The 23,979-nt window shown below is 41.8% G+C and overlaps 1 protein-coding gene across 7 annotated transcripts in view; it reads right to left on the bottom strand.

The window, feature by feature from the left end:
* sema6a (sema domain, transmembrane domain (TM), and cytoplasmic domain, (semaphorin) 6A) overlaps positions 1–23,979 on the bottom strand; it is a 307,183-nt gene that overhangs the window by 64,745 nt on the left and 218,459 nt on the right. For all 7 annotated transcript variants that reach the window (XM_085987030.1, XM_085987036.1, XM_085987020.1 and 4 more), the window contains exons 2-3: positions 1,039–1,178; positions 584–701 (exon numbers count right to left, since the gene is read on the bottom strand). In XM_085987030.1, coding sequence (XP_085843156.1) covers positions 584–701; positions 1,039–1,138 — 218 coding nt within the window. In that variant the 5' untranslated portion in view covers positions 1,139–1,178. The remainder of the gene's footprint in view (positions 1–583; positions 702–1,038; positions 1,179–23,979) is intronic.

The raw sequence follows: 23,979 nt of genomic DNA, 5'->3' as shown, positions 1-23,979 counted from the left end.
AAATAACTTTGCTTTTCCAGTCTCCAGCTTCAAAATTGAATTCAGTTTCCATAGTTTTATCTCGGGCAGTAAATTAACATCATTGTGCAAAAATGACCTTCTACAACCTGTACATATTTCCCCTACATCTGTGTAAGTTTAAAAATTGCATTGTGTCCTTATTTAAACAGGCAACGTCTTCATGAAACTTGAATTTATGTTTGTGGAGGAAGGAGTACCAGTTACTTTTGGCATGATGACATCCCATGCAAGTGGCAGAACATGCTTGAGGGACTGAATTGCCTACTCGTGTTCCTATGTATGTATGTATATGTGTATATATTTGAAACAACACTATAATATCTCTGCTGAGATCAGAGACTCACCTTGTAAGGTATAATGGGCACAAAACCATCTCTTACTGTCATACGGCACAGCGCTAGTACAAACTCACTGCCTAACACTGCTAACCAAGAGTTGAGCTTAAATTGTTCTATTTCTATAACATAAGCAGCCAGAGCCACTTTCTTTGAATTGGGAGACTTCAGAACATTGGTCAGTAAATTAAGCCCAAGGGTTTGACAATTAGTGAAGTAATACTGACCTAGCAGCAATGTAGAGTGTTCGATTCATTTTCACAATCAGCTGGATGTCCAGCTTGTGTCTTTGTGTGTTATTTCGTCCTGGTTTGTGACCCAAAAATACCGGATATTGTTTTGTGTCTGTTAAGGGAGAAAGAATGTAACCACATTAACCCAATCAGCCTGAATTACAATTCCCACACTCAGCGCATCACTCTTTGTACCCCAAGGCAGTGAAGTAATATCACAGCAGATTTTACAAGCACTCATTCCTGTAATCCTTGTTACAAGTCAGCAGGGACACTAATTCCGTCACAAGTTAAAAATTCTTGCTTGGGAGGAAATTACATTTTTTTTTCACTGTGCTGTGTTAGAGGCATTTAACTAGCCCAGACAGATGCATCATTTTTCAAAGTTCTCATTTATTTTTGGATCTACACTTAAGTCAGCAAATGACAAATTTTATTTGAAGACTTACAGTTGCCATGTGCAATACTGATAGGCTCAGAGTCTTCGGGGAAACCAGCCCCAGCAAAATGTAGTAGCGAAAAATATAGCAGCAAGGCCTCAGACTTCATAGTAGCACAGCTAGCTTGCGTCTTTTATTTTCACTTAAGCCTGAAGAAAAAGAAAAAAAGCAGATGTCAGCTTTGTGCCCATTGATAGGTCTTGATATCACTGTGAAAGACTCGCAACAAGAAATAGTAGTATTTTGCACCACACATACAAGATGATTGCCCTCGAATTCCAAATGCTTTTCAGATACACATGGTTGTTTTTATATCCGACAATTCACACTACTGCAAAATAAACCTAACAGGAAGGAGTATGAAAAAATGAGAATGGAGTAAAAGGGACCAAAGACTTCAAACCTAGTGCCATTGTCTTGCTGGTGCTAGCTAACTGGCCCTGAAGAAAGCACTCTTTTGTGCCAAATTTAAATTATCAACTCAGAAATAGCATTTCATTTAAATTCTTCTGGGCCTATTACAGTTCCATACCTAAAACCAACACTGCAACATATTCAACAATTAATTCATTATGTATTCAAATCTTGAGTAACGGTGTGAACTGCGCAGTCCAGAATGATGTCAGCACATAAACTTACCTATCTGCCTTGGGATGACTATAGAGTCAGCACAAGAGACTGTCCAAATGCTACTCTGCCACAGACTGTAACTTCCATGGTTTGATAATAAAAGATACTAACAAGGCAGTGACGTCTGATACCACTGCAATTCTATTATCTTAAAGCAATATATGCAAGTACGGCTCAATAGCTGTCATTTAAGCTCCTGCATTGCAAGGACTATTGTAAAGAGGGCAGATCTGATACTTATTGCAAATGACACCCAGAGACACACTCAGTCCAGCAGTCAGTGGTTAATAATGTAAACAAGACCTTCCTGAATTCATTAAATAACCCGTTTAGAGTTGCAAAAGGACATCAGGAGTCGCACGCCAATTTGGTCAAATCTGACCTTGACTTGGAATGTTACTTGTTCAAAACCCTGTGACCCTACAGCGACTCCTGAGTTGGCACAGACCCACCTCAGGCCCTGCTCTCGCACCCAAAACTGCTCTGATTCCTGGTCCCCAAGGAGGTGCATGAGCTCTGCTCTAAAATACCACAAATATGAAAACACACTCTCTGCCTCCAAATGACTGCTCCTGCCCTCACTGAGATGGCTTGTCTTCTGCTTAGTGGTGTTTCCCCTTCCTACCATGGCCCAGTACAGGAGGCACAAGAGGAAATATGGATTTATAAAGAAATAAATAGGACAAAATAGTAGATGCATGTAGTGTGACTGTGTTTTTTAAATATTGCATTTTTAATTCCATATTTCTTTTGCTGCTCCCCAAGCTGCAGGCAAATGAAGTAGGGGAATGAACACTGTGTGGCTGATAGCAGGAATGGTCAGGAAAGTGATGGCCATTTATTACCACCAGCTAGCTCCAAAAGCCCTTATTTAAGGAGCAATGTCCCAAAGCTGGTTAAGTACACAAATATCAGACACTTATGCAAATTCCTTTGAACCCATTGTGGATTTATATATTAATGGGATATCAATATTTCAGCACAGATCATTTTCACACCAAACCTGAATTAAGGTACAAACTTAACATTATTGAGTTATGATAATGATGCGCTAAAATTCCATATGTTCTTCAACTTGTCATCATGAGGGAAGAAAGAACAAACTTGCATTTATATAGCACTTTTCATGATATCATGCACTTTACAACCAATTAAGTACTTTTTGAAATACAGTATAGACACAGTCAATGTCCCCTGTAAGCTGCACATTGTTCTGCGCGGTCTGTTTCTTTTAATGCGTGGTCCCTTTAAATTTCTGTGCATGTGCGGTATTTACAATGTAAAAGCCAGTGAGGGGCCCGCGCGGGACCTTTCCCATTACCGCACAGCCACGCAGAGGGAACACTGGTCACAGTTGGAATGTACAAAATGTGGTAGCCAATTTGTGCACAGCAAGGTCCACAAACAGAAATGAGATAAATGACCAAATAATGGCCTAGAAATTCACTATAGCCCCATTTGGGGCGCCAGCCTCGCCAGGGCGCTAAAAGTAGCGCCCCTGAAGCAGTCGCGGCCGCCCACCAGAAATTCAGTTTGCGCGCCCCAGAGGGAAGCGCGGCGCTACTGGAGGCGCCCCGCATCCCTCTTGGGGCGCTGCAGCTGAATATCGGTGCACAACGTGCCACAACACCACACTGCAGGCCTTCCTCCCCTTCTTAAAGGGGAGGGGCCTTGTGCAGCGCGATCGAGGATCACGAGTGCTGGCAAAAGAGCCTGGCACCGAGGAGAAGTGCCGGGCTCTTGGAACGCAGTCGGCACTCTGCGGCGGGGGGCGGAGGGGGGGTGCTCAGGAGGCCGGGGATGGCAGCACGGAGAGGTGCTGGCAGGCGGCCAGCAAAAAAAATGGCCGCCCCGCACCTCCTTTAATTAGCGCCTCTACCGCCGCAGGTAGGCCCCCCTGAACTGGTCACAAACAGCGCCTGGCGTTAAAGCAGGGGGCGCATCTAAATATCATGATCGGGGCATTAGCGGGGCGCTGCGCACACTGGTGACATCATCGGTAGTGGCGCAGCGCTAACGGCTAGCACTGCCATTAGCGTCCCGCTGAATTTAGCGGGAGGCGTGGCCAGTGGTTTCTGACCCACTTAGCGCCCTCTTAAGGCGCTAATGGGTGGCGCAGCCCACTGAATTTCTGGGCCAATGTGTTTTATTTATGTTAGATGAGGGGTAAATATTGGCCTGGATAATGGGAGAATTTCCCTGCTCTTTTTAGAATATTTCCATGGGACATTTTATATCCAGCTGAGAGGACAGACGGTATCTTGGTTTAACATCTCATTTGAAAGATAACACCTCCAATGGTGTAGCACTCCCTCAATACTGCACTGAAGTGTCAGCCTAGTCTATGAGCTCAAGTCTGTCATTTTCATACATTCGTAAGTCTCTGGAGTGGGGCTTGAACCCATGACCTTCTGATTCAAAGGTGAGCGTGCTACCACTGAGACACAAATAGACACCCATAACATTACAAGGGGCCTTTTCAAAATCCCCACAAACTGTACTGCTGCTAGTTTAGCGCTTTTAGTGGCCAGAGATAAACTGACAGCAAGCACTGAGTAACCTCCTCCAGCCCTACAACGCTCTGAGACATCTGCATTCTTCCAATTCTGGCCTCTTGAGCATCCACGATTTTAATCGCTCCACCATTGGTGGCTTGCCTTCAGCTACCAAAGCCCTAAGCTCTGGAATTCCCTCCCTAAACCTCTCCACCTCTCTACCTCTCTTTCCTCCTTTAAGACGCTCCTTAAAACCTACCTCTTATCACAGAATCACAGAATCACAGAAACCCCACAGTGCAGATAGAGGCCATTTCGGCCCATCGAGCCTGCACCGACACATATCCCACCCGATCCCCATAACCCCTACACCAACACATATCCCACCCTATCCCCGTAACCCCACGTATTTAATCCCCCTAACACTAAGGGTCAATTTATCATGGCCAATCATCCTAACCCGCACATCTTTGGACTGTGGGAGGAAACCGGAGCACCCGGAGGAAACCCACGCAAACACGGGGAGAATGTGCAAACTCCACACAGACAGTCACCCGAGGCCGGATTCGAACCCGGGTCCCTGGCGCTGTGAGGCAACAGTGCTAACCACTATGCCACCGTGCTGCCCTATCTGCCCTAATATCTCCTTACGTGGCTTGGTGTCAAATTTTGTTTGATAACACTCCTGTGAAGCGCCTTGGGATGTTTTACTATGTTAAAGGCGCCAAATAAATGCAGTTATTATTGTTGAGACCCTGTGAAGATATGGCCTTCCTTCCCACTGGTCTAACAAAATCTGGTAGTTTTATGTTCACCTGCGGGAGGCCCGGGTTACGGGAACTTGATGACTGAAGATCAATATAAAGCCGTCTATTTGTCTTGTGCAAGCACTGTACACTGTATCAGGCTGGGTAAAAGCATTCTTAGCCTTAGATACATAGATACATAGATACATAGAAGATAGGAGCAGGAGTAGGCCATTCGGCCCTTCGTGCCTGCTCCGCCATTTAATGAGATCATGGCTGATCCTTTAATTCAGTATCCCGTCCCCGCCTTCTCTCCGTAACCCTTAACCCCTTTTGCCCGTAGAAATATATCTAATTCCCTCTTAAATATATTTAATGAGCTGGCGTACACTGCCCTCTGTGGCAATGAGTTCCACAGGTTCACCACTCTCTGAGTGAAGAAATTCCCCCTCATCTCTGTCCTAAATGGTTTAGCCCTTATCCTTAAATTATGTCCTCTAGTTCTGTTCTCACCCGCCAAGGGAAACATTCCTTCTGCATCCAGTCTGTCTAGACCTGTCAGAATTTTATACACTTCTATGAGGTCCCCTCTCAATCTTCTAAACTCCAGTGTGTACATCCCTAAACTACATAGTCTCTCCTCATAGGTCATTCCCGCCATTCCTGGTATCAGCCTGGTGAATCGCCGCTGCACCCCCTCCATGGCAAGAACATCCTTCCTCAGATGAGGCGACCAAAACTGTACACAGTACTCGAGGTGTGGTCTCACCAGTGCCCTGTACAGCTGCAGCAAGGTATCCCTGTTCCTGTATTCTAACCCTTTTGCTATGAAGGCCAGCATACCGTTTGCCTTCTTGACCGCCTGTTGCACCTGCATGCTCGCCTTCAGTGACTGGTGTACAAGAACACCCAGGTCTCTCTGTACTTCCCCCTCTCCCAATCTATTGCCATTTAAATAATAATTTGCCCTCCCGTTCCTGCACCCAAGGTGGATAACTTCGCACTTGTCCACATTATAGTGCATCTGCCATTTATCCGCCCAATCGCCCAGTCTGTCCAAATCGCTCTGGAGCTTCCTGGTCTCTTCCTCTGAGCCCACCCCACCTCCTAGTTTAGTGTCGTCTGCAAATTTGGAAATGCTGCATCCGACTCCCTGATCCAGGTCATTAATGTAAATTGTGAACAGCTGGGGGCCCAGGACAGATCCCTGTGGTACCCCACTTGTTACTGCCTGCCATTCAGAAAATGAGCCGTTTATTCCAACTCTCTGTTTTCTATCTGACAGCCAGTTCCCTATCCACGCCAAAACTTTCCCCTTTATCCCATGAGCCTCAATTTTCCATGCTAATCTTTTATGTGGGACCTTATCGAAGGCCTTTTGGAAGTCCAGGTACACCACATCTACTGGCTCTCCCCCATCTATTCTACCAGTTACTCCCTCAAAAAATTCCAATAGATTAGTCAAGCACGATTTACCCTTTGTAAATCCATGTTGACTCTGTCCTATCCTGTCCCCATTTGCTAAGTGCTCCGCTATTTCATCCTTAATGATGGACTCCAGCATTTTGCCCACAACTGATGTAAGGCTTACAGGTCTGTAATTACCTGCTTTTTCCCTACCCCCCTTTTTGAATAGTGGGGTAACGTTAGCTACCCTCCAATCCATCGGCTGTTACATGACAGGACATAGTACAACACTGTTTAAAGCAGTAGTCAGACAAATAATAAACATTCCATCACACCTTACATTGGAATAGGGATAAGGAATGAAGGATATTCAAGGTTTCCTACTTTTACCATTCACAGATGGTTAAGATTCAAAGTGTGATGCATTACTGTCACTAGGCGTATTCAACATAATGGTAGCAATCCATACTGAGGAAAAAAAATCTTTACTGTCATACCAAGATGGTTCTCGGTGTTGTCACTAGGCTTATGTAGCAGATTGCTAGCAATATAAGAACCACTTAAGACAGTACTCTTTAACATTGTGTAATACTCTGAATTAATCATCTGAATTACTCACACCACTTATTACCAGTGGTAGTCCTGCAACATCAGTAATTCTCCTTAGTCCAAAATCCTTTTCCAGGCATAACCAAAGTTTGGTAGGATGAAAATCATTCTATAAAATTGTACTGTTTGGTGCTTTTCAGAGTACACATGTCTAAACGCTAAGAACATTTCACATGCTCAAATTACACTTTACTGAAATCCTTGCGACAACACTGATGAACTTGTTCAAAAAATGGAAGCATTTTACCACGTATTTAGAGCCACTGTCTCAGCCATTAGGTAGATTATTCTCAACGTGCAAACTTGTCTATTTTGGCACAACAACGATTGAGAGCAGTATTCGCCACAGCAGAAAAGATAAATTAGTTCAGGGATTAGGATGGGCACTAAAAGATAATTTCTGCTGGTCAATGAATTGGTAACAAATGGGCATACATTTAAGATGAGTATTAATAGCATAAAGGGGAACTTTAAAAGAACGTTGTCCCTCACAAAGAATTATTAGGATATGCCACACCACAAGCGACTACTGGAACTGAGTCAATCAGGGAGAGTTAGACATGAAGAGGAAAAAAAACATTTTTAAATACAAGGAAAGAGGAGAGAAATGGGATTAGGTTAGATAGCTTCATTTTTGAGCTAGCGCTGGCATAGCATGATGTATTACCTCCTTCTGTGCTAAAATATCTAAGTACCGGTTGCCTCAGTTTAGATACATGAATGATTATCTCATCCAATCTTGTAATCGTCCTTCATTTAATAGAGCATTATATTAATTACAAATGAATTCTGCACTAAAAACTGAATTATTAACCTTAATATATTTTACTCAAGTATCATTACAAGCTTTCCTTTCTTAGTCTTAGATTTTCACTAATTACACTATCTTCCTAGTTAGTCAGTGGCCGACATAGTATTTACTTTCCTCAGATGAAACTTGCTTGATCCCTAGCCATTTTTTAAATCAGTGCTTGAGTACAGAATCATTATTAGAAAATTAAAAAAGAAATTCTAAACTTTTAATTAGTAATATTTCTAATATTGGATGGATTATGGCATCAAAAGAAATTATTTCTACCTCACATTGTCTCAAATTTCCCACTGCTTTTAAAAAAGTTTTTTTTAAGTTGAAACCTTTGACAGTATCAGCATCATTGTCTGGAGGCATTCACTCAGTTTCCACATGTATGCTACAACACTGACTTTTCTACTTCACCTCCAACTTTGACTCCATGACCATCTCCTGTTGTCAAGTTGCTTGCCTGACCAAGTTGTGAAGGAGCCAGAACTTCCTACAAATGAACATTGGGAAGGCTGAAGCCATCTTATTGGACTCCTGCCAAAAACTCTGTACTGTTGCCTGATGCCATCCTTCTTTCCAGTTGCTTGCTCAGGCTCGAGCAGATGGTACAAAACTCCTCTGTCCTGCTGTCTCTGAGCTGAGCTTCAAACTCCATATTCTGTCCACCAACGAGACTGTTTACTTCCACCGCCACCCTCAGTATCACAAACTCTTGTCCACATTTTTGTTACCTACAGACTCGACTTTTCCATGTCCTCCTCGCCACCCTACTGAGCTCCGCCAGAAACAAACTATAACTCATCCAAATCTTCGCTGCCTGCATCCCATCCTACACTAAGTCCTGTTTGAAAATCACTTCTGTTCCCACCAATCATCCAAAATATTGAATTCGAAGTCCTCACCCTCACTTACAAATTACTCCACAGCCCCACCCCAATCTATCTGTTCAACCTCCTCCAGCCCTCTTGCCGGTGTTCTTCAATTCTGCAACTCTGGCCTCCTGTGTATCTTCACCTCTCCCTACTCCATCACTGGTGGCAGGCAGAACCTTCAGTCATATCAGCCCTACTCTATTTTCTCCCTGAATCCCCACCCCCACCCCCGCAACCCCGCCTTGCCACTTCTTTTCAACTTGCTTTTCATCATCTCTCCTCTATTCTTCCACTATTGTTCTGTGTCTGTTTCTCCTCTGTGAAATACCTTAGGACATTTACCACATTAAAATGTGTTATATAATTGCAAGTTGTTATTATACAATCAAACAGCAAGAATTACATTGTGATAGCTAACAGAAGAGCTTTACACCCAGTTTCTCCATACGTTTGTGTCAGATATCATCTCTCCTCTTCAGGTGTCTAAGCATCAAAAGGAACATCCATCATAAATCATTTCAGAAAGCAAAATAGATGATTACTCTCTTTCTACTTTATCACACCCAACCCCACAGTCATCCTGTCCAATTGTTTTAACAGCCCTGTAGTCTCTTTTCAAGTACCTCTGCAGCTCCTACGTAATTCCTCCCCTCATCCTATACCCACAGGATCCATCTTCTTTAAAACCTTCTCTGCGAGTAAAACCTGTGCTGTACTTAAAGGGAAGTGGAGGGAAAGGTTGCTGCTGCTCCACCTCCTGTGTTGTAATTCCAGCTTTAAATTGCCAAAAAAGTGTTAAAACATGGCTTTCAGTGCAAAGACAGTAGGAAATACTGTTAACAGCTTGAAAAAATTGAAGGGGGGAAAAATAATCGCAGAGGGAGCTTAAGTGCCTATCACTTGTGCAAGAGCAGCTGAAGCTAATGGAGGGAACAGGGCTAAAACAGACCTCAAAGGAGATGCCACAGAATAAGTTACACAACAGAGGCAGAGGTCAGTGTCTAGACTTCACAGTTAAGAATTACTCCCATTAAAATTCCACTGTCATATGTTGTATTTTAAACCTTTATTCTACAGTGTGATTATGGTTTTAACAGTCCTCTAAAATATGATGGAGTCTGTTACGTCTCCCCCCTGCCCCTTAATTTACAACCCTGAAGGCATTGACTTGTGCAAAGGTAAAGTTCTACAGGTGCAACCAGCCCTGCATTATTTCATTCAACTGGTCTTTCTTTATGTTCAAGTGTAGAGAGCGAATGGTGATGGGCAATTCAACTAGGGGGGCATCACAACCAAACTTGATGTTGTTCTACTCCAATCCAGCCACACACACAGGTACATTTCAGCAGGAGCTACTGAATAATGATCGAGAGCAGAAACTCTGATCCAGAGACACTGAAGACAACTAAAGTTCCAAAGCAGAGATCAGCTAACAGCATAAACCAAGAATAGAAACTGGGTACTACCTGTTCTGTTTGGCTCAGTTCTCATTTAACAACTGAGCATTCGATGACGTAGTTCTAAACCAATGCTCAAGACAGTTTATACCAGTATTTACAGCTGTCCCATTTCAAGCTGCTGCAAATACCAGGCAGAATAACTTTATGCTGCCTCCACTGATTCACGCTTCACTTTATACAGAAGATCCACGGGCAGTGAGATTGGTACAGGATCCAGAGTGTTGGGCTTTTATACTAGTTTTGGATTGTATAAGCTAATCCTCAGTGTTTACATACGTGCAAGCAGTGCTAACACCTTTCCTCTCAATGTAAGCAAGCACTGTACCAATCTGTCACCACACGAACCATTCAAAAGCAGCAAGAAAAACAGAACCAATCACACAAGAGTTAATCCTCACAAGAACTATACTACACAGACAATGCCTCCATTGTCACCATCCTTTGACTGGACTAGGCTTTCTATACACTATGCTCTTATCTCAATCTTTTCAGAAAGTTCAAAGAATTTGAAACAAATTAAGTCAAAACAGATGACAGCTATACTTTGGCATCTTTGCCAATTATTAAAATGTTTTTTAGAAAGTGGATCTTAAAATAATTAAAAAAGCAATCATTTATAGTTTGATCTCCGGCACTTTTGAATGACACTATCAGTGGTGCAGAGATATTTCCCTCTTTAAAATACAGATAACAGGAAGCTTTAGAGAGATCTTTTGCTAGAAATGATAAGCTAGTGCAGTTGAGAGGGAAATCTGACAGGATCTAATGTCGTATCTGGAGGGTAAAAGCATTACAATACAATACTGTAAACCTGTCACACACATCAGCATCATCCACTGGGCCAGCATTGCTCCAGGGGTTAGCACAACTTTGAAGCACAAATGAATGTTTAAATTGAAGCAACCCTCTCCTGACCTACACAACACTTTTAATAACTACACCCTAAATAGGAAAACGTCTATTATGGCATGGTCTGTTAGATTGAAGTCCAATATCCCTGATGTACCAGAGAGGCTCAGAGAGCCAATCAATTCTGTTTGTAACCTTTACTGCAAATGGTCCCCTGGGATCTCACAGGACACCTGTTCAGTTCAGTTTGCTGCATTAGTAAACAGGCTGAGGCAGACAGACGGCCACTAAGAAACGAGTGTCAAGGTTCCTCCTGCTGGATCTGTCTTAGCACATTTCTTCCTACTTCTACCATTCCCTTATTTCATACAAATCACTGTCTATTCTCTACTCCAGTAAGCAATTAGGAAAGCAAATGGTATGTTGGCCTTTATTACAAGAGGATTTGAATATAAGAGTAAAGATGCCTTACTGCAATTATACAGGGCCCTGGTGAGACCACACCTGGAGTATTGTGTATAGTTTTGGTCTCCTTACCTAAGGAAGGATATACTTGCCATAGAGGGAGTGCAACGAAGGTTCACCAGACTGGTTCCTGGGATGGGGGGATTTTCCAATGAGGAGAGATTGAGTAGACTAGGCCTATATTCTCTAGAGTTTAGAAGAATGAGAGGTGATCTCATTGAAACATACAAAGTTCTTACAAGGCTTTACAGGGTAGATGCAGGGAGGATGTTTCCCCTGGCTGGGGAGTCTAGAACCAGGGGTCACAGTCTCAGAATAAGGGGTTGGTCATTTAGGACTGAGATGAGGAGAAATTTCTTCACTCAGAGGGGTGGTGAATCTTTGGAATTCTCTACCTCAGAGGGCTGTGGAGGCACAGTCATTGAGTATATTCAAGACAGAGATTGATAGATTTTTGATTTTTAAGGAAATCAAGGGATATGGGGATTGTGCAGGAAAGTGGAGATGAGATAGAAGATCAGCCATGATCTTACTGAATGGTGGAGCAGGCTCGAAGGGGAGAAGGGGAAGTGCAAAGAGACCTGGGTGTTCTTGTGCACCAGTCGCTGAAGGTAAGCATGCAGGTGCAGCAGGCGGTTAAGAAGGCAAATGGTATGTTGGCCTTCGTAGCAAGAGGGTTCGAGTACAAGAACAAGGCTGTCTTGCTGCAGTTGTACAGGGCCTTGGTGAGACCACACCTTGAGTATTGTGTGCAGTTTTGGTCGCCTTACCTGAGGAAGGACGTTCTTGCCATGGAAGGAGTGCAGCGAAGATTCACCAGGCTGATACCTGGGATGGCAGGAATGACGTATGAGGAGAGATTGTGTCGATTGGGCTTATACTCACTGGAGTTTAGAAGATTGAGAGGGGATCTCATTGAAACCTATAAAATTCTGTCAGGCCTGGACAGACTAGATGCAGGAAGGATGTTTCTAATGGTTGGGGAGTCCAGAACCAGGGGTCATAGTCTAAGGATAAGGGGTAAGCCATTTAGGACTGAAATGAGGAGGAATTTCTTCACCCAGAGAGTGGTGAACCTGTGGAATTCTCTGCCACAGAGGGCAGTGGAGGCCAGTTCATTAAGTATATTCAAGAAAGAGTTGGATATATTTCTTAAGGCTAAAGGGATCAAGGGATATGGGGAGAAGGTAGGGACCGGGTACTGAATTTGGATGATCAGCCATGATCTCATTGAATGGCGGAGCAGGCTCGAAGGGCCGAATGGCCTACTCCTGCTCCTATCTTCTATGTTTCTAAATGGCCTGCTCCTCCTAGTTCTTATGTTCAAGGGCACAGAATGATCATTTCAAAAAATACTTTGATATCCAAGGCATAAAGCCAATAGTGGTGCGAGGAATGGATATATTTTATGCCCACCAATTCTCTCACCTCAATCGTTCTCTCAAAATTCCTCTTGGCCAGTAGGATGGGATATCCCACCTCACCAATATCTTCACAGATGGTTATACACCTTTGTTAACCCACCCCCCACCCACCCCAATTAACAATGGGACTCCTCTCCACAGACAATCTAGGCCAAGTTCAGGAATCAAACAGAAATCTCCCAGCAGATTTTCCAGTGTTGAAACTAGAAGGGATGTGTGTAAACAGTTCTTTTATCTGCTTGCTTTCCAACAAATTTCATTCTGAGCTTTACCTTGTAGTCAAAATGTACACAAAGAACACTTTAAATGCAAACAAGAATGTGATGTTAAAAAAAAAATCAGTCCTCTGCACCTGCTCAATTTGGTTCAAGTGCCCTCACAGAACACAGGCCGCAAGGCTGTCCCGGAAATCTGTGCTGCACTGCTTTAGTTTCCCACTTATATATACATGATTTGCACATAGGTACAAAGAAGAAGAATATTGAAGTCTCTGATTATTACCAAATTAAGGAGCATGGTACACGCTGAGGAATAACGTAGGAGATCTTAGATACAGGTAGATAGTTTCTGTTGAAGAACTAGCACCAGTACAACTTCAATGGGTTTGAAAATAATTTAAAGGTAAAGATACATTAACCTTTAAAAGGTGGGAGTATAGGTAAAAGAGGCCACAGAAATGGGATTCTGACTTTTGTACCCAAGAGCACTGAATATAAAAGAAAGAATGTTAAATTTATAAAAGACATTAGTTATGGCTGTTAGGAATGATTGTGTGCAGTTCTGGACACTCAACTATACGAAGGGTATTAGAGTCGTGGAAGATTCACTAGAATTACACCAGGAATTAAAAGTTTTAGTTATGAAGAAATGCTTGAAAAATTGGAGCTTTTCCACTGGAACAATGTCATTTAAATGCTAATTGTAAAATTAGTAGCAAGGTGGCATGGACTCAGAATCGCAAGAAGAATGAATGGCGAAGATAGAATTTTTTTCCCACATGCAGAATTATTAGACCATGGAATGCTTTGTCACAAGTGGCTATTGAGACATAGACTATATCATCATTTCAAAAGGGAATTGGATCAGTATTTGAAAAGGAAGAATATATAAAGGATATGGGGAAAGATCAGGGAAATTGAATTAGGGTACAATTCTGCAGTTGAACAATAAGCACCAGCACAGCCATAATGGAACAAATAGCCTCTTTCCTTCTGTGCTGTATTTTCTATGATTCTGTTCTATAGCCCATGGAAATAAAAAAAGTAATAACATTTAAAAGGAGCATTGCCTTCAACAAAATGTGCTTGGCAATACTTTTATTTGGGGAGGGAGGTGTACATTATAGATACATAGATACATAGAAGATAGGAGCAGAAGTAGGCCATTCGGCCCTTCGAGCCTGCTCCGCCATTCAATGAGATCATGGCTGATCATCCAAATTCAGTACCCGGTCCCTGCCTTCTCCCCATATCCCTTGATCCCTTTAGCCTTAAGAAATATATCCAACTCTTTCTTGAATATACTTAATGAACTGGCCTCCACCGCCCTCTGTGGCAGAGAATTCCACAGGTTCACCACTCTCTGGGTGAAGAAATTCCTCCTCATTTCAGTCCTAAATGGCTTACCCCTTATCCTTAGACTATGACCCCTGGTTCTGGACTCCCTGGCCATCAGGAACATCCTTCCTGCATCTAGTCTGTCCAGGCCTGACAGAATTTTATAGGTTTCAATGAGATCCCCTCTCAATCTTCTAAACTCCAGTGACTATAAGCCCAATCGACACAATCTCTCCTCATACGTCATTCCTGCCATCCCAGGTATCAGCCTGGTGAATCTTCGCTGCACTCCTTCCATGGCAAGTACGTCCTTCCTCAGGTAAGGTGACCAAAACTGCACACAATACTCAAGGTGTGGTCTCACCAAGGCCCTGTCCAACTGCAGCAAGACATCCTTGTTCTTGTACTCGAACCCTCTTGCTACGAAGGCCAACATACCATTTGCCTTCTTAACCGCCTGCTGCACCTGCATGCTTACCTTCAGCGACTGGTGTACAAGAACACCCAGGTCTCTTTGCACTTCCCCTTTTCCCAATCTATTACCATTCAAATAATAATCTGCCTTCCTGTTTTTGCCACCAAAGTGGATAACCTCACATTTATCCACATTATAGTGCATTTGCCATGTTTCTGCCCAATCACCCAACCTGTCCAAATCGTGCTGGAGTTTCATGACATCCTCCTCACAGCATACCCTCCCCCCCAGCTTTGTGTGATCTGCAAATTTGGAGATATTACATCCAATTCCCTCGTCCAGATCATTAATATATATTGTGAACAGCTGGGGTCCTAGGACCGATCCTTGCGGTACCCCACTAGTCACTGCCTGCCACTCGGAAAACGACCCGTTTATTCCAACTCTTTGCTTTCTGTCCGCCAACCAGTTCTCTATCCAAGTCAATACCTTGCCCCCAATCCCATGTGCCTTAATTTTGCACGCTAATCTCTTATGCGGGACCTTATCGAAAGCCTTCTGAAAGTCCAAATACACCACATCCACTGGTTCTCCCTTATCTATTTTATCAGTTACATCCTCAAAAAATTCCAGTAGATTAGTCAAGCATGATTTACCTTTTGTAAATCCATGTTGACTTTGTCCGATCCAGTCACTGCTTTCCAAGTGCTCTGCTATTACATCTTTTATAATGGACTCTAGCATTTTCCCCACTACCGATGTCAAGCTTACCGGTCTATAATTCCCCGCCTTTTCTCTACCACCTTTTTTGAATAGTGGGGTAACATTAGCTACCCGCCAATCCATGGGTACCGTTCCAGAGTCTATCGAGTTCTGGAAGATGACCAGCAATGCATCTACTATTTCTAGGGCCACTTCCTTAAGTACCCTGGGATGTAGATTATCAGGCCCTGGGGATTTATCAGCCTTCAGTCCCATCAATTTTCCTAACACCATTTCCCTACAAATACTGATTTCTTTCAGTTCCACCCTTTCATCAGACCCTATGTTCCCCGGCATCTCTGGGAGGTTATTTGTGTCCTCCTTTGTGAAGACAGAACCAAAATATGTATTTAGTTGGTCTGCCATTTCTTTGTTCCCCATTATAAATTCCCCCGATTCTGACTGCAAGGGACCTACACTTGACTTCACCAATCTTTTTCTCTTCACATATCTATAAAAGCTTTTACAGTCAGTTTTTATGTTCTCTGCACGCTTACTCTCATATTCTATTTTCCCTTTCTTAATTAATCCCTTTGTCCTCCTTTGTTGAATCCTAAACTGCTCCCAATCCTCAGGATTATTGCTTTCTCTGGCCAATTTATATGCCCTCTCCTTGGACCTTATGCTATCCCTAATTTCCCTTGTTAGCCACAGTTGGGTCACCTTTTTTGTTTTATTTTTATGCCAAACTGGGATGAACAAATTCTGTAGTTCATCCATTCGGTCTTTGAATGTTTGCCATTGCCTATCCACCGTCAACCCTTTGAGTGCCATTCCCCAATCAATCCTACACAACTCGCTCCTCAGACCATCATAGTTTCCTTTTTTTAAATTGAGGACCCTAGTCTCCGAGTCAACTACTTCATTCTCCATCTTAATGAAGAATTCGATCATATTATGATCGCTCCGACCCAAGGGGCCTCTTACAACAAGATTGCTAATTAATCCTTTCTCATTACATAATACCCAGTCTAAGATGGCCTGATCTCTGGTTGGTTCCTCGACATATTGGTCCAGGAAACCATCCCGTAAACACTCCAGGAATTCCTCCTCCACAGTATTGTTACTCATTTGGTTGGCCCAATCTATATGTAGATTAAAGTCACCCATGATGACTGCTGTGCCCTTATTGCACGCTTCTTTAATTTCTCTTTTAATGCCATCCCCAACCACCGCCTTACTGTTTGGAGGGCTATAAACCACTCCCACTAACATTTTTCCCCCCTTAGTATTTCTCAATTCTACCCATACAGATTCCACCTCATCAGAGCTAATATCCTTCATTACAATTGTGTTAATCCCTTCTTTAACCAGTAATGCTACCCCACCTCCCTTTCCTTTTTGCCTATCTTTCCTGAATATCGAATACCCCTGGATGTTGAGTTCCCAGTCCTGGCCTTCCTTGAGCCACGTTTCTGTAATCCCAACCAAATCGTATTTGTTTACTTCTATTTGCGCAGCCAATTCATCCACCTTATTACAAATGCTCCTCGCATTAAGACACAAAGCCTTCAGGCTTGTTTTTTTAACGCTCTTAGACCTATTAGAATTATTATTTACTGTGGCCATGTTTGATTTAAACCGTTGATTTCTCTGACTGCCACATTTGTTTTTCTCCTTCCTATCTTTTGCTTTTATCCTTGTTTCCCTTTCCTCTGTCTCCCTGCTCAGGTTCCCAACCCCCTGCCATTTTAGTTTAAACCCTCCCCCACAGCACTAGCATTCTTTCATCATCACACACAGCTGATGCATTTTAATGTTATTCCATTCTGTGTTTGTAAGTAAAAATTGCCAAACCCCATTCTTGAAGAGAGTCTCTTTAAAACAAAGAAAGCACAAAGGCAATTTGCTCATTGATTAGAATTTTTCATTTTATTTCCAAGTAGGTTGAACATTAAGAGCAAGATTCCAATATGAATAAAAGAGGTGTTAATTCTGGTAAAACACTGTAAATCAATCTAAAATAAGGGACCTGTAGAACACATTTGTAAAACAGTTCAACTCTGCTTCAATCATTTAACAGGATTATGCTGTCTTTTTACAGATTTAAGTCCTCATATAAGGCCCAAAGCCGACAGAAGGATGACTTGTTATTAGGTGTTTTCTCGTATTCAATTTTGAGAAAGCAACCTGCATACATCATAGTTCTGCTTTTCTATTTTGAGTGGGGAACCAGTCTCCTAAGATGCATTGGGCTCTGTTGTTAATACAAGAGCCAGAGAGCAAACATGTAGGACTAGCTTCCAACAGAAATTGGCAGCCACATTTTACTAGATCTTCAAGGACACTGATTTCTGAAACCTGGGCTGGTTTACATCATTGAGTGGACCTATCAGAAGGAGACCCACACATCTGCACTCCTGTACTGTTGTAGCGTTGTACTGTGCAAGAGCGGAATAACCAAAGGAGCAATCTGTGTTAGCTGTGAGTTAAAGAGCAGAAATCTAAGACAACCTCTAAACAACACTAGCTTTACCATAATGCTGTACAAAGTCCAGCATATTCCCCTAATCCACAATATATGCTATATTTCTAAAGTGTTGCTTTTCAGACTGCATCAGGGATATGCCAACACATCACTGTGTATCCACAATAAAAGCCTCAGCAGGCTGGAGGAGACAGTGCTGACATTATGTCCTCATTACTGAAACACGGCATTTCTGGACTGTCTGCAATTCATTAACATAATTGCAAATGACCTGGTTTCTACGACACTGAGGAATGGAATAATGCCACCCATGGAACACAATATTTCTGATCTGATCTTCTGTACTCATGCACTCAGCATTATCACCATAATCTCCATGAAACTGCATTGTTAGTGTGCACTAGAAAAACATATAACAGTAATTCTATATAAACATACACCTGATCCATGCACAAAATCAAAGTGTACCAACCCACCTCCCAGTCCCTTTCATCATGTAACATTTCTGATCCAGCCAAGTGATCCCCTGAACAGAAATGCTTTTTCACAATTAATTGCATTGTGTGATTTTTCACACTGGTGGCTGTCAGTGCAGCAATTCCAGCATCTTTCAGTATCAAATAATTAATTGTTTAAAGATCAAGTTTTAGAGATATGTTTTTAATTCACATCCATTGCGACAATTACACAAATAGATGTACAAATACTGAAAAATTGGCTTTTATTTGAAAGGTAGTCCCTACAAATCTGTCCAAAGATGACTTGTTTGATCACTATTTATGATCCATCGCTACACTAATATTTAGCATCAGTTTCTAACAAATTAAACATTTTATAACAATTTTAAGTACTAACCATACTTATTACAATCAGAAAAACAATTGTGGAATGAATCATTTATGCTATCTTAGTTGACTTAAACTTTGACACACTCTCCATCCCAATTGTTTAAAGAGGTAAGCATGAAGTATTTGAGGATTGTGGAGATCTTGTATTTTTATATCAGCTCAGTCACAGAAGCTGATACTGTTCCCTTCTAACACAGAACTGCTATAAATTTCCATAAATAGCCAAATACAAAGAACCCTTGAAGTACATCCCTTACAGATTGAATGTTAATGTCTTCTACTTGAGAAATGACTGACTTCTAAAATTCAGAATCCTTGGTAATCTACCATAGCTTTACACAAGAAGCAACATAGAAACATAGAAGATAGGAGCAGGAGTAGGCCATTCGGCCCCTCGAGCCTGCTCCGCCGTTCAATGAGATCATGGCTGATCATCCAAATTCAGTACCCTGTCCCTGCCTTCTCCCCATATCCCTTGATCCCTTTAGCCTTAAGAAATATATCTAACTCCTTCTTGAATATATTTAATGAATTGGCCTCAACTGCCTTTTGTGGTAGAGAATTCCACAGGTTCACCACTCTCTGGGTGAAGAAATTCCTCCAACATACTGGAAATCTGAATGCAAAAACTGAAATATAAATGTTTTATTAAAATAAACTGCAAAAAGCGAGAATAAAACAGAAAAGGCTGGACATATTCTGGAGGTTAGGCAGCATCAGTGGAGAAACAGAAGTCAGTCCATCAAAATTTCATGTCTAAAACCCTCCGAGACCGGAAACATCGGCCGACTGACTTCAGGTGCTGCCTAACCTGCTAGGTATTTCTAGGTAGTTTACTGTTTTTGTTTATACTTTTACATTGTTCTGTCAAATTTGTTTTACTTAGTCCATGGGACTTGCTTCTGGTAGTTTATAGATTTTATTCATTTATTGAAGAGCAAGTCAATTTATTTAAGACAATATATCATGGATTGGTTGCGCACTGAGCCTTGAATACACACTTTCCAGAAAAAAAGCAAAGTTATACGAAGTCCTTTAGTGTTAGTAGCAAAATGCTCTTTTCCAACCAGATGGCTGTGGGTCAAACCCCAGGGTTGCCCATCGCTCCAATTTGCCTGCTGTAGTTGGGACAAGCATTGGCAGCTGTTGGCCACACTAGCAGGTGAAGGACACACAGAGAGACTGACTAGTCCCACTGAAAATGTGGTTGTTGTCAAGCGGATGTTAGAACAGAACTGGTAGCAGTTGGCGGGTGGGGGGGGAGGGGGGTGGAGTCCATTGCCAGGTCAAAGCCATCCTTCTCCTGAAAGAGCCTGCATAGAGAAAGAAGCTTTGAATCAAAAAAGGGAGCAACAAAAATTTCAACTTTGAAGATGCCAATTACAGGTCAGAGTTTTAATTCCAGAAACTTTACTACATTGCACCAGACATTAATAGTTTGGCCAATTCAATACTCTAGTCCAGTTTTCAAATAAGGAGTCAAGTTGACCACTTCCACCGGTCATTTTCTCTTATTAAAAGCATTGGTTGATAGGTTTCAACATCTCTAAAATAACTCATACAAGTCTTATATGGTCTTCAAAAAGTGAATATCTATCTATTTAAAATGTCTATATTATAAAGTTACATATATAAAACAATTTGGAACCATTGTACATATAATATTGACTGAGGTGTATCATTACATTGCAGTGCCTATACAGGTAAACTGTAGCATTAACTGGGAATATCAGAGGGAGATAATCCAGGCTGAAGCTGACAAGCCAGATGGTGCCATCAAATAAGCCAAGGGTGCTCAGCATGAATCAGCAGCTTCTGGATGACCTGCTCCACACCAGGCTGGCGTGATCACATAAAATTCAGTTTACTGTAACAAGCCTCTAGCACAGTAATGAGAATATACTCAAGCAAAAGCCAGCTTTAAAAATAACACATTAAACAGCACTGAATCCAGCAAAGAGCATGACAAGAATCAACCAATAGTTCTCAACCGTAAAGCAGTCAACAACGCTTACAGGAGAATGTCAGTCATGTCTTACTCTAGCCATTCAAAGTAACCTAACTGGGGGGAAAGGCTTCACTCTAGTTATTGGGCTCATGTATCCACTTGCTTAATAGCTATAGCAATACCTTAACAGCTGCTGAATGCAGTGTTGTAGCTAGCATGACAGCAGCACTTTACACGGCTCTCTGGTTAGAAATATGTCCCTCAAGCCATTACCAGAATAAGAGGCAGGCTTCCAACAGCACTGTTACCAAACATCAGCAGCAGTTAACAGCTTGGGCCAGTTTACGAGCCCTATCATTGTTGTAAATTCTTCATGTACTTCCAGTCCTGAAGGCACAAAGAACATAAGCCCTCTTGTCCCCGACTTGAGATCTCGCAAACCTCTGTGATGGGAACTTATTCAAAATGATGACGTCGTGCAACTTGCATGGACTGCACCCAATCAAAGTTCATCATGATCTCATTGAAGACAGTGAAGTGAGAGAGTGTTTGCCAATGTACTGTTGCTGAAACTGTAATAAAATACTGAATAACTTTTTATTTCTCTGGCACGAGGACAAGCATTGTAACGGATCCAGTGTATAGCCACAACACGACTCAATGAATGGAACGGGCTAACAAAACCATTTGCGTTCACAAATGCTGTTGCAGAAAAGTTCTGTTAATGTTTATTGTGAGGCTACATGAAATGTAAATTGGAAGTCTTCTAGATGGCAGGTAAACACAGAAATAGTAAGAAATCATCATGGTAAACTTGGAGAAACAAGCACCTTTCACCATCTTGTCAAATTTCACAGAGGTTAAAAAACAGGTTTTCAAAATCCATGCCGAGTATTTTAAAATCAGTTTGAGAAAAATGAACATTGTTTGCATTGAACAAAGTAACGAAGTGCTTGGCAAGTTTTGGGTTTGGGGGAAACGCAAAAGCCAGAGCAGCCGTGCATGGTCTGTTTTGCACAAATCATGCATTTAGACTTGAATTACATCCCATTGTGTGTTTGTAAATAAAAATGAGATGAAAGTTTTCCGAGCAACTTTTCATGTTCCTTTAACTTGACAGCAAATGTCAGCAGGGTTCTCTTGACCGTGAAGGACATCACAGCTAGACTTGACCTCATCTTCGCCAGGCATTCACTTTCAGCAGCAGTCACTAAATACTGGCCAGGAATGGGATCTTAACTGATTTTTAAGTAATTAAAAAGTAAATTCTGATCTGTCAATCTTATGACCGGAGAGAGAAACAAAAAGAGAAAACAAAAACTACTAACACTTAATTTGTTACATTATTTTTTAATTATCAAACAGAAGCAATGCTTGAATATACTGCATTAATGACCATCGAGTAACTACACTGAGTACAGCGCTATAAATAAAGTCAGGTAGAAGTTATACATGAATGAGTATCTAGGTCACTAATACCTAACGCTTCAGAATTAAAGCCTCCACTTTACTCAGTCGGAGCGGTTGTAATAGATGCACTTTAACATAAACTCCCAGCACAGTAGTCAGCGCGATTGGTTTATCCTTTACTGTTCTGGTCTTCCACATCATGTGACAACCTTAAACTTACAAAATGCATTTAGCTGTCAGGCAGAAGTACTAATTATTAATGGGAGTCAAGAGGAGCCCTACAGAGACGCATAATAAGTTTCTGTGACTGACAGTGGTACTGCCTTTCAGATGTTTGGTATTGTTCCTATCATAAATCGATCGAGGCAACTGTAACTCGTTTAGTTGATCTTGCTTGTTACAAACGAGTGATCGGGGTTCCAAAGCAAATGTAAAGAACACACGTTTTAAAAAGCCCATAAGAAGTCCTTGCGCACGCTCTTTCGAGGGTCGCTTCATTTTGGTATGCATTCGCGTTACAAAAAAAAATGCACATCCAAATCCCTTTTCAGATCTCGAAATCAATAATGAAAAGGTGAATCTGGAGAGATAACGTGTATATTGCTATAACGCAATTCAGTCTCTTATTGCACAGTGGCTTTAATGATTGAACAAGGTTCTAAATTAGCTAGCAACAGTCTTTAGATGATTCGATCTAGATTTCGAAACATGTTGCATCAACTGAAAGCATATGAAGCTCCAAACCTGTACTTATTCCAAGCAACTCAGACTTATGTACACGGCTTAACCGATATTAAATGTTGTATTAACAGCAGATACAAGGAGTCAATCTAGTTTGATCCAGAAGGGTAGAATCCTGTTTTAGGCTGCATTTCCCCAAGAGCACGTATAGTTGGTCTATACTTAATGTTTACATTTGTCTTTTCCCTATTCTATTTGTGTGGTAACCAGTACAGTATTAAACAAACTGTCGGATGCAAGGAACCGGCAGAATATTTGGTTACTACTTCTACCTATTGAGTAGTCTGTTGAAACTCAGTATCCATCGGTACAAGTGTATTTTAGTCCAGAGTAAGACCAGAGTAATTCGTCGCACCATTTAGTTACACAAAATTACTGCAAACGTGTAATTTGGGATTTGCAGCAATAGGACTGCGGATCGATTTATCACAGTTCTGTCCTTATCTCCCCATCTCCCGCGGATACTTGTCAATTTCACATCAGTTTCACAAGTTCGAACAGTGCTCCAAGGAGTTTTATACTAGTTAGAACTGGAAACTTTTTAACAATCAACTCCGAAGAACTTGGAAAAAAAGCTAACGAAATAAATCCAGAAACGTCTACAAGAAACATGTAATAGTTTTTTTAAAAAGACAAGGGATAGTACAGCTATCAATTTTTCATTAATCTTCCTCCGCGTTGCAGTTTCACCAGATGAAGCCGATTCAAATTAATCTGAATAGTATTTGGAAAAAGGGACCAGCTTAGGTCATCTCGTCGGGTTAACTGTTGACACCATCCCAGCCACTGTGATTTTTAATGAGGCAATCCTGTAAAGGATGCGTTTTGCGGACAGCGAAAGGATGGGGTCGAGCGGACTCAGTGGAGCTGAAGCGTGCAATGAGTATCCTTCTTGTTTTACTGTTTGAACTACACTGATGAATGAAGAGTATCAAGGTTTACGAAACATAATTATTTATTTAGTTTTCTTATTGTGCAAAAACAATGTGTAAACAGGATTAAGGTGATGTACTGTCGTTCTTATTTCTGGTAACAAGCGGGCCTTAAAACACAGGTTTTTTTTCCTTCCCTCCTTTCTCAATA

Source organism: Somniosus microcephalus, chromosome 1 (genome assembly GCF_052327205.1).
Source record: "Somniosus microcephalus isolate GS21.2 chromosome 1, FLI_Smic_1.0, whole genome shotgun sequence".
Taxonomy (NCBI): domain Eukaryota; kingdom Metazoa; phylum Chordata; class Chondrichthyes; order Squaliformes; family Somniosidae; genus Somniosus; species Somniosus microcephalus.
Note: the sequence above shows the minus strand (reverse complement) of the source record. Positions and strands in the feature narration are given on the sequence as shown.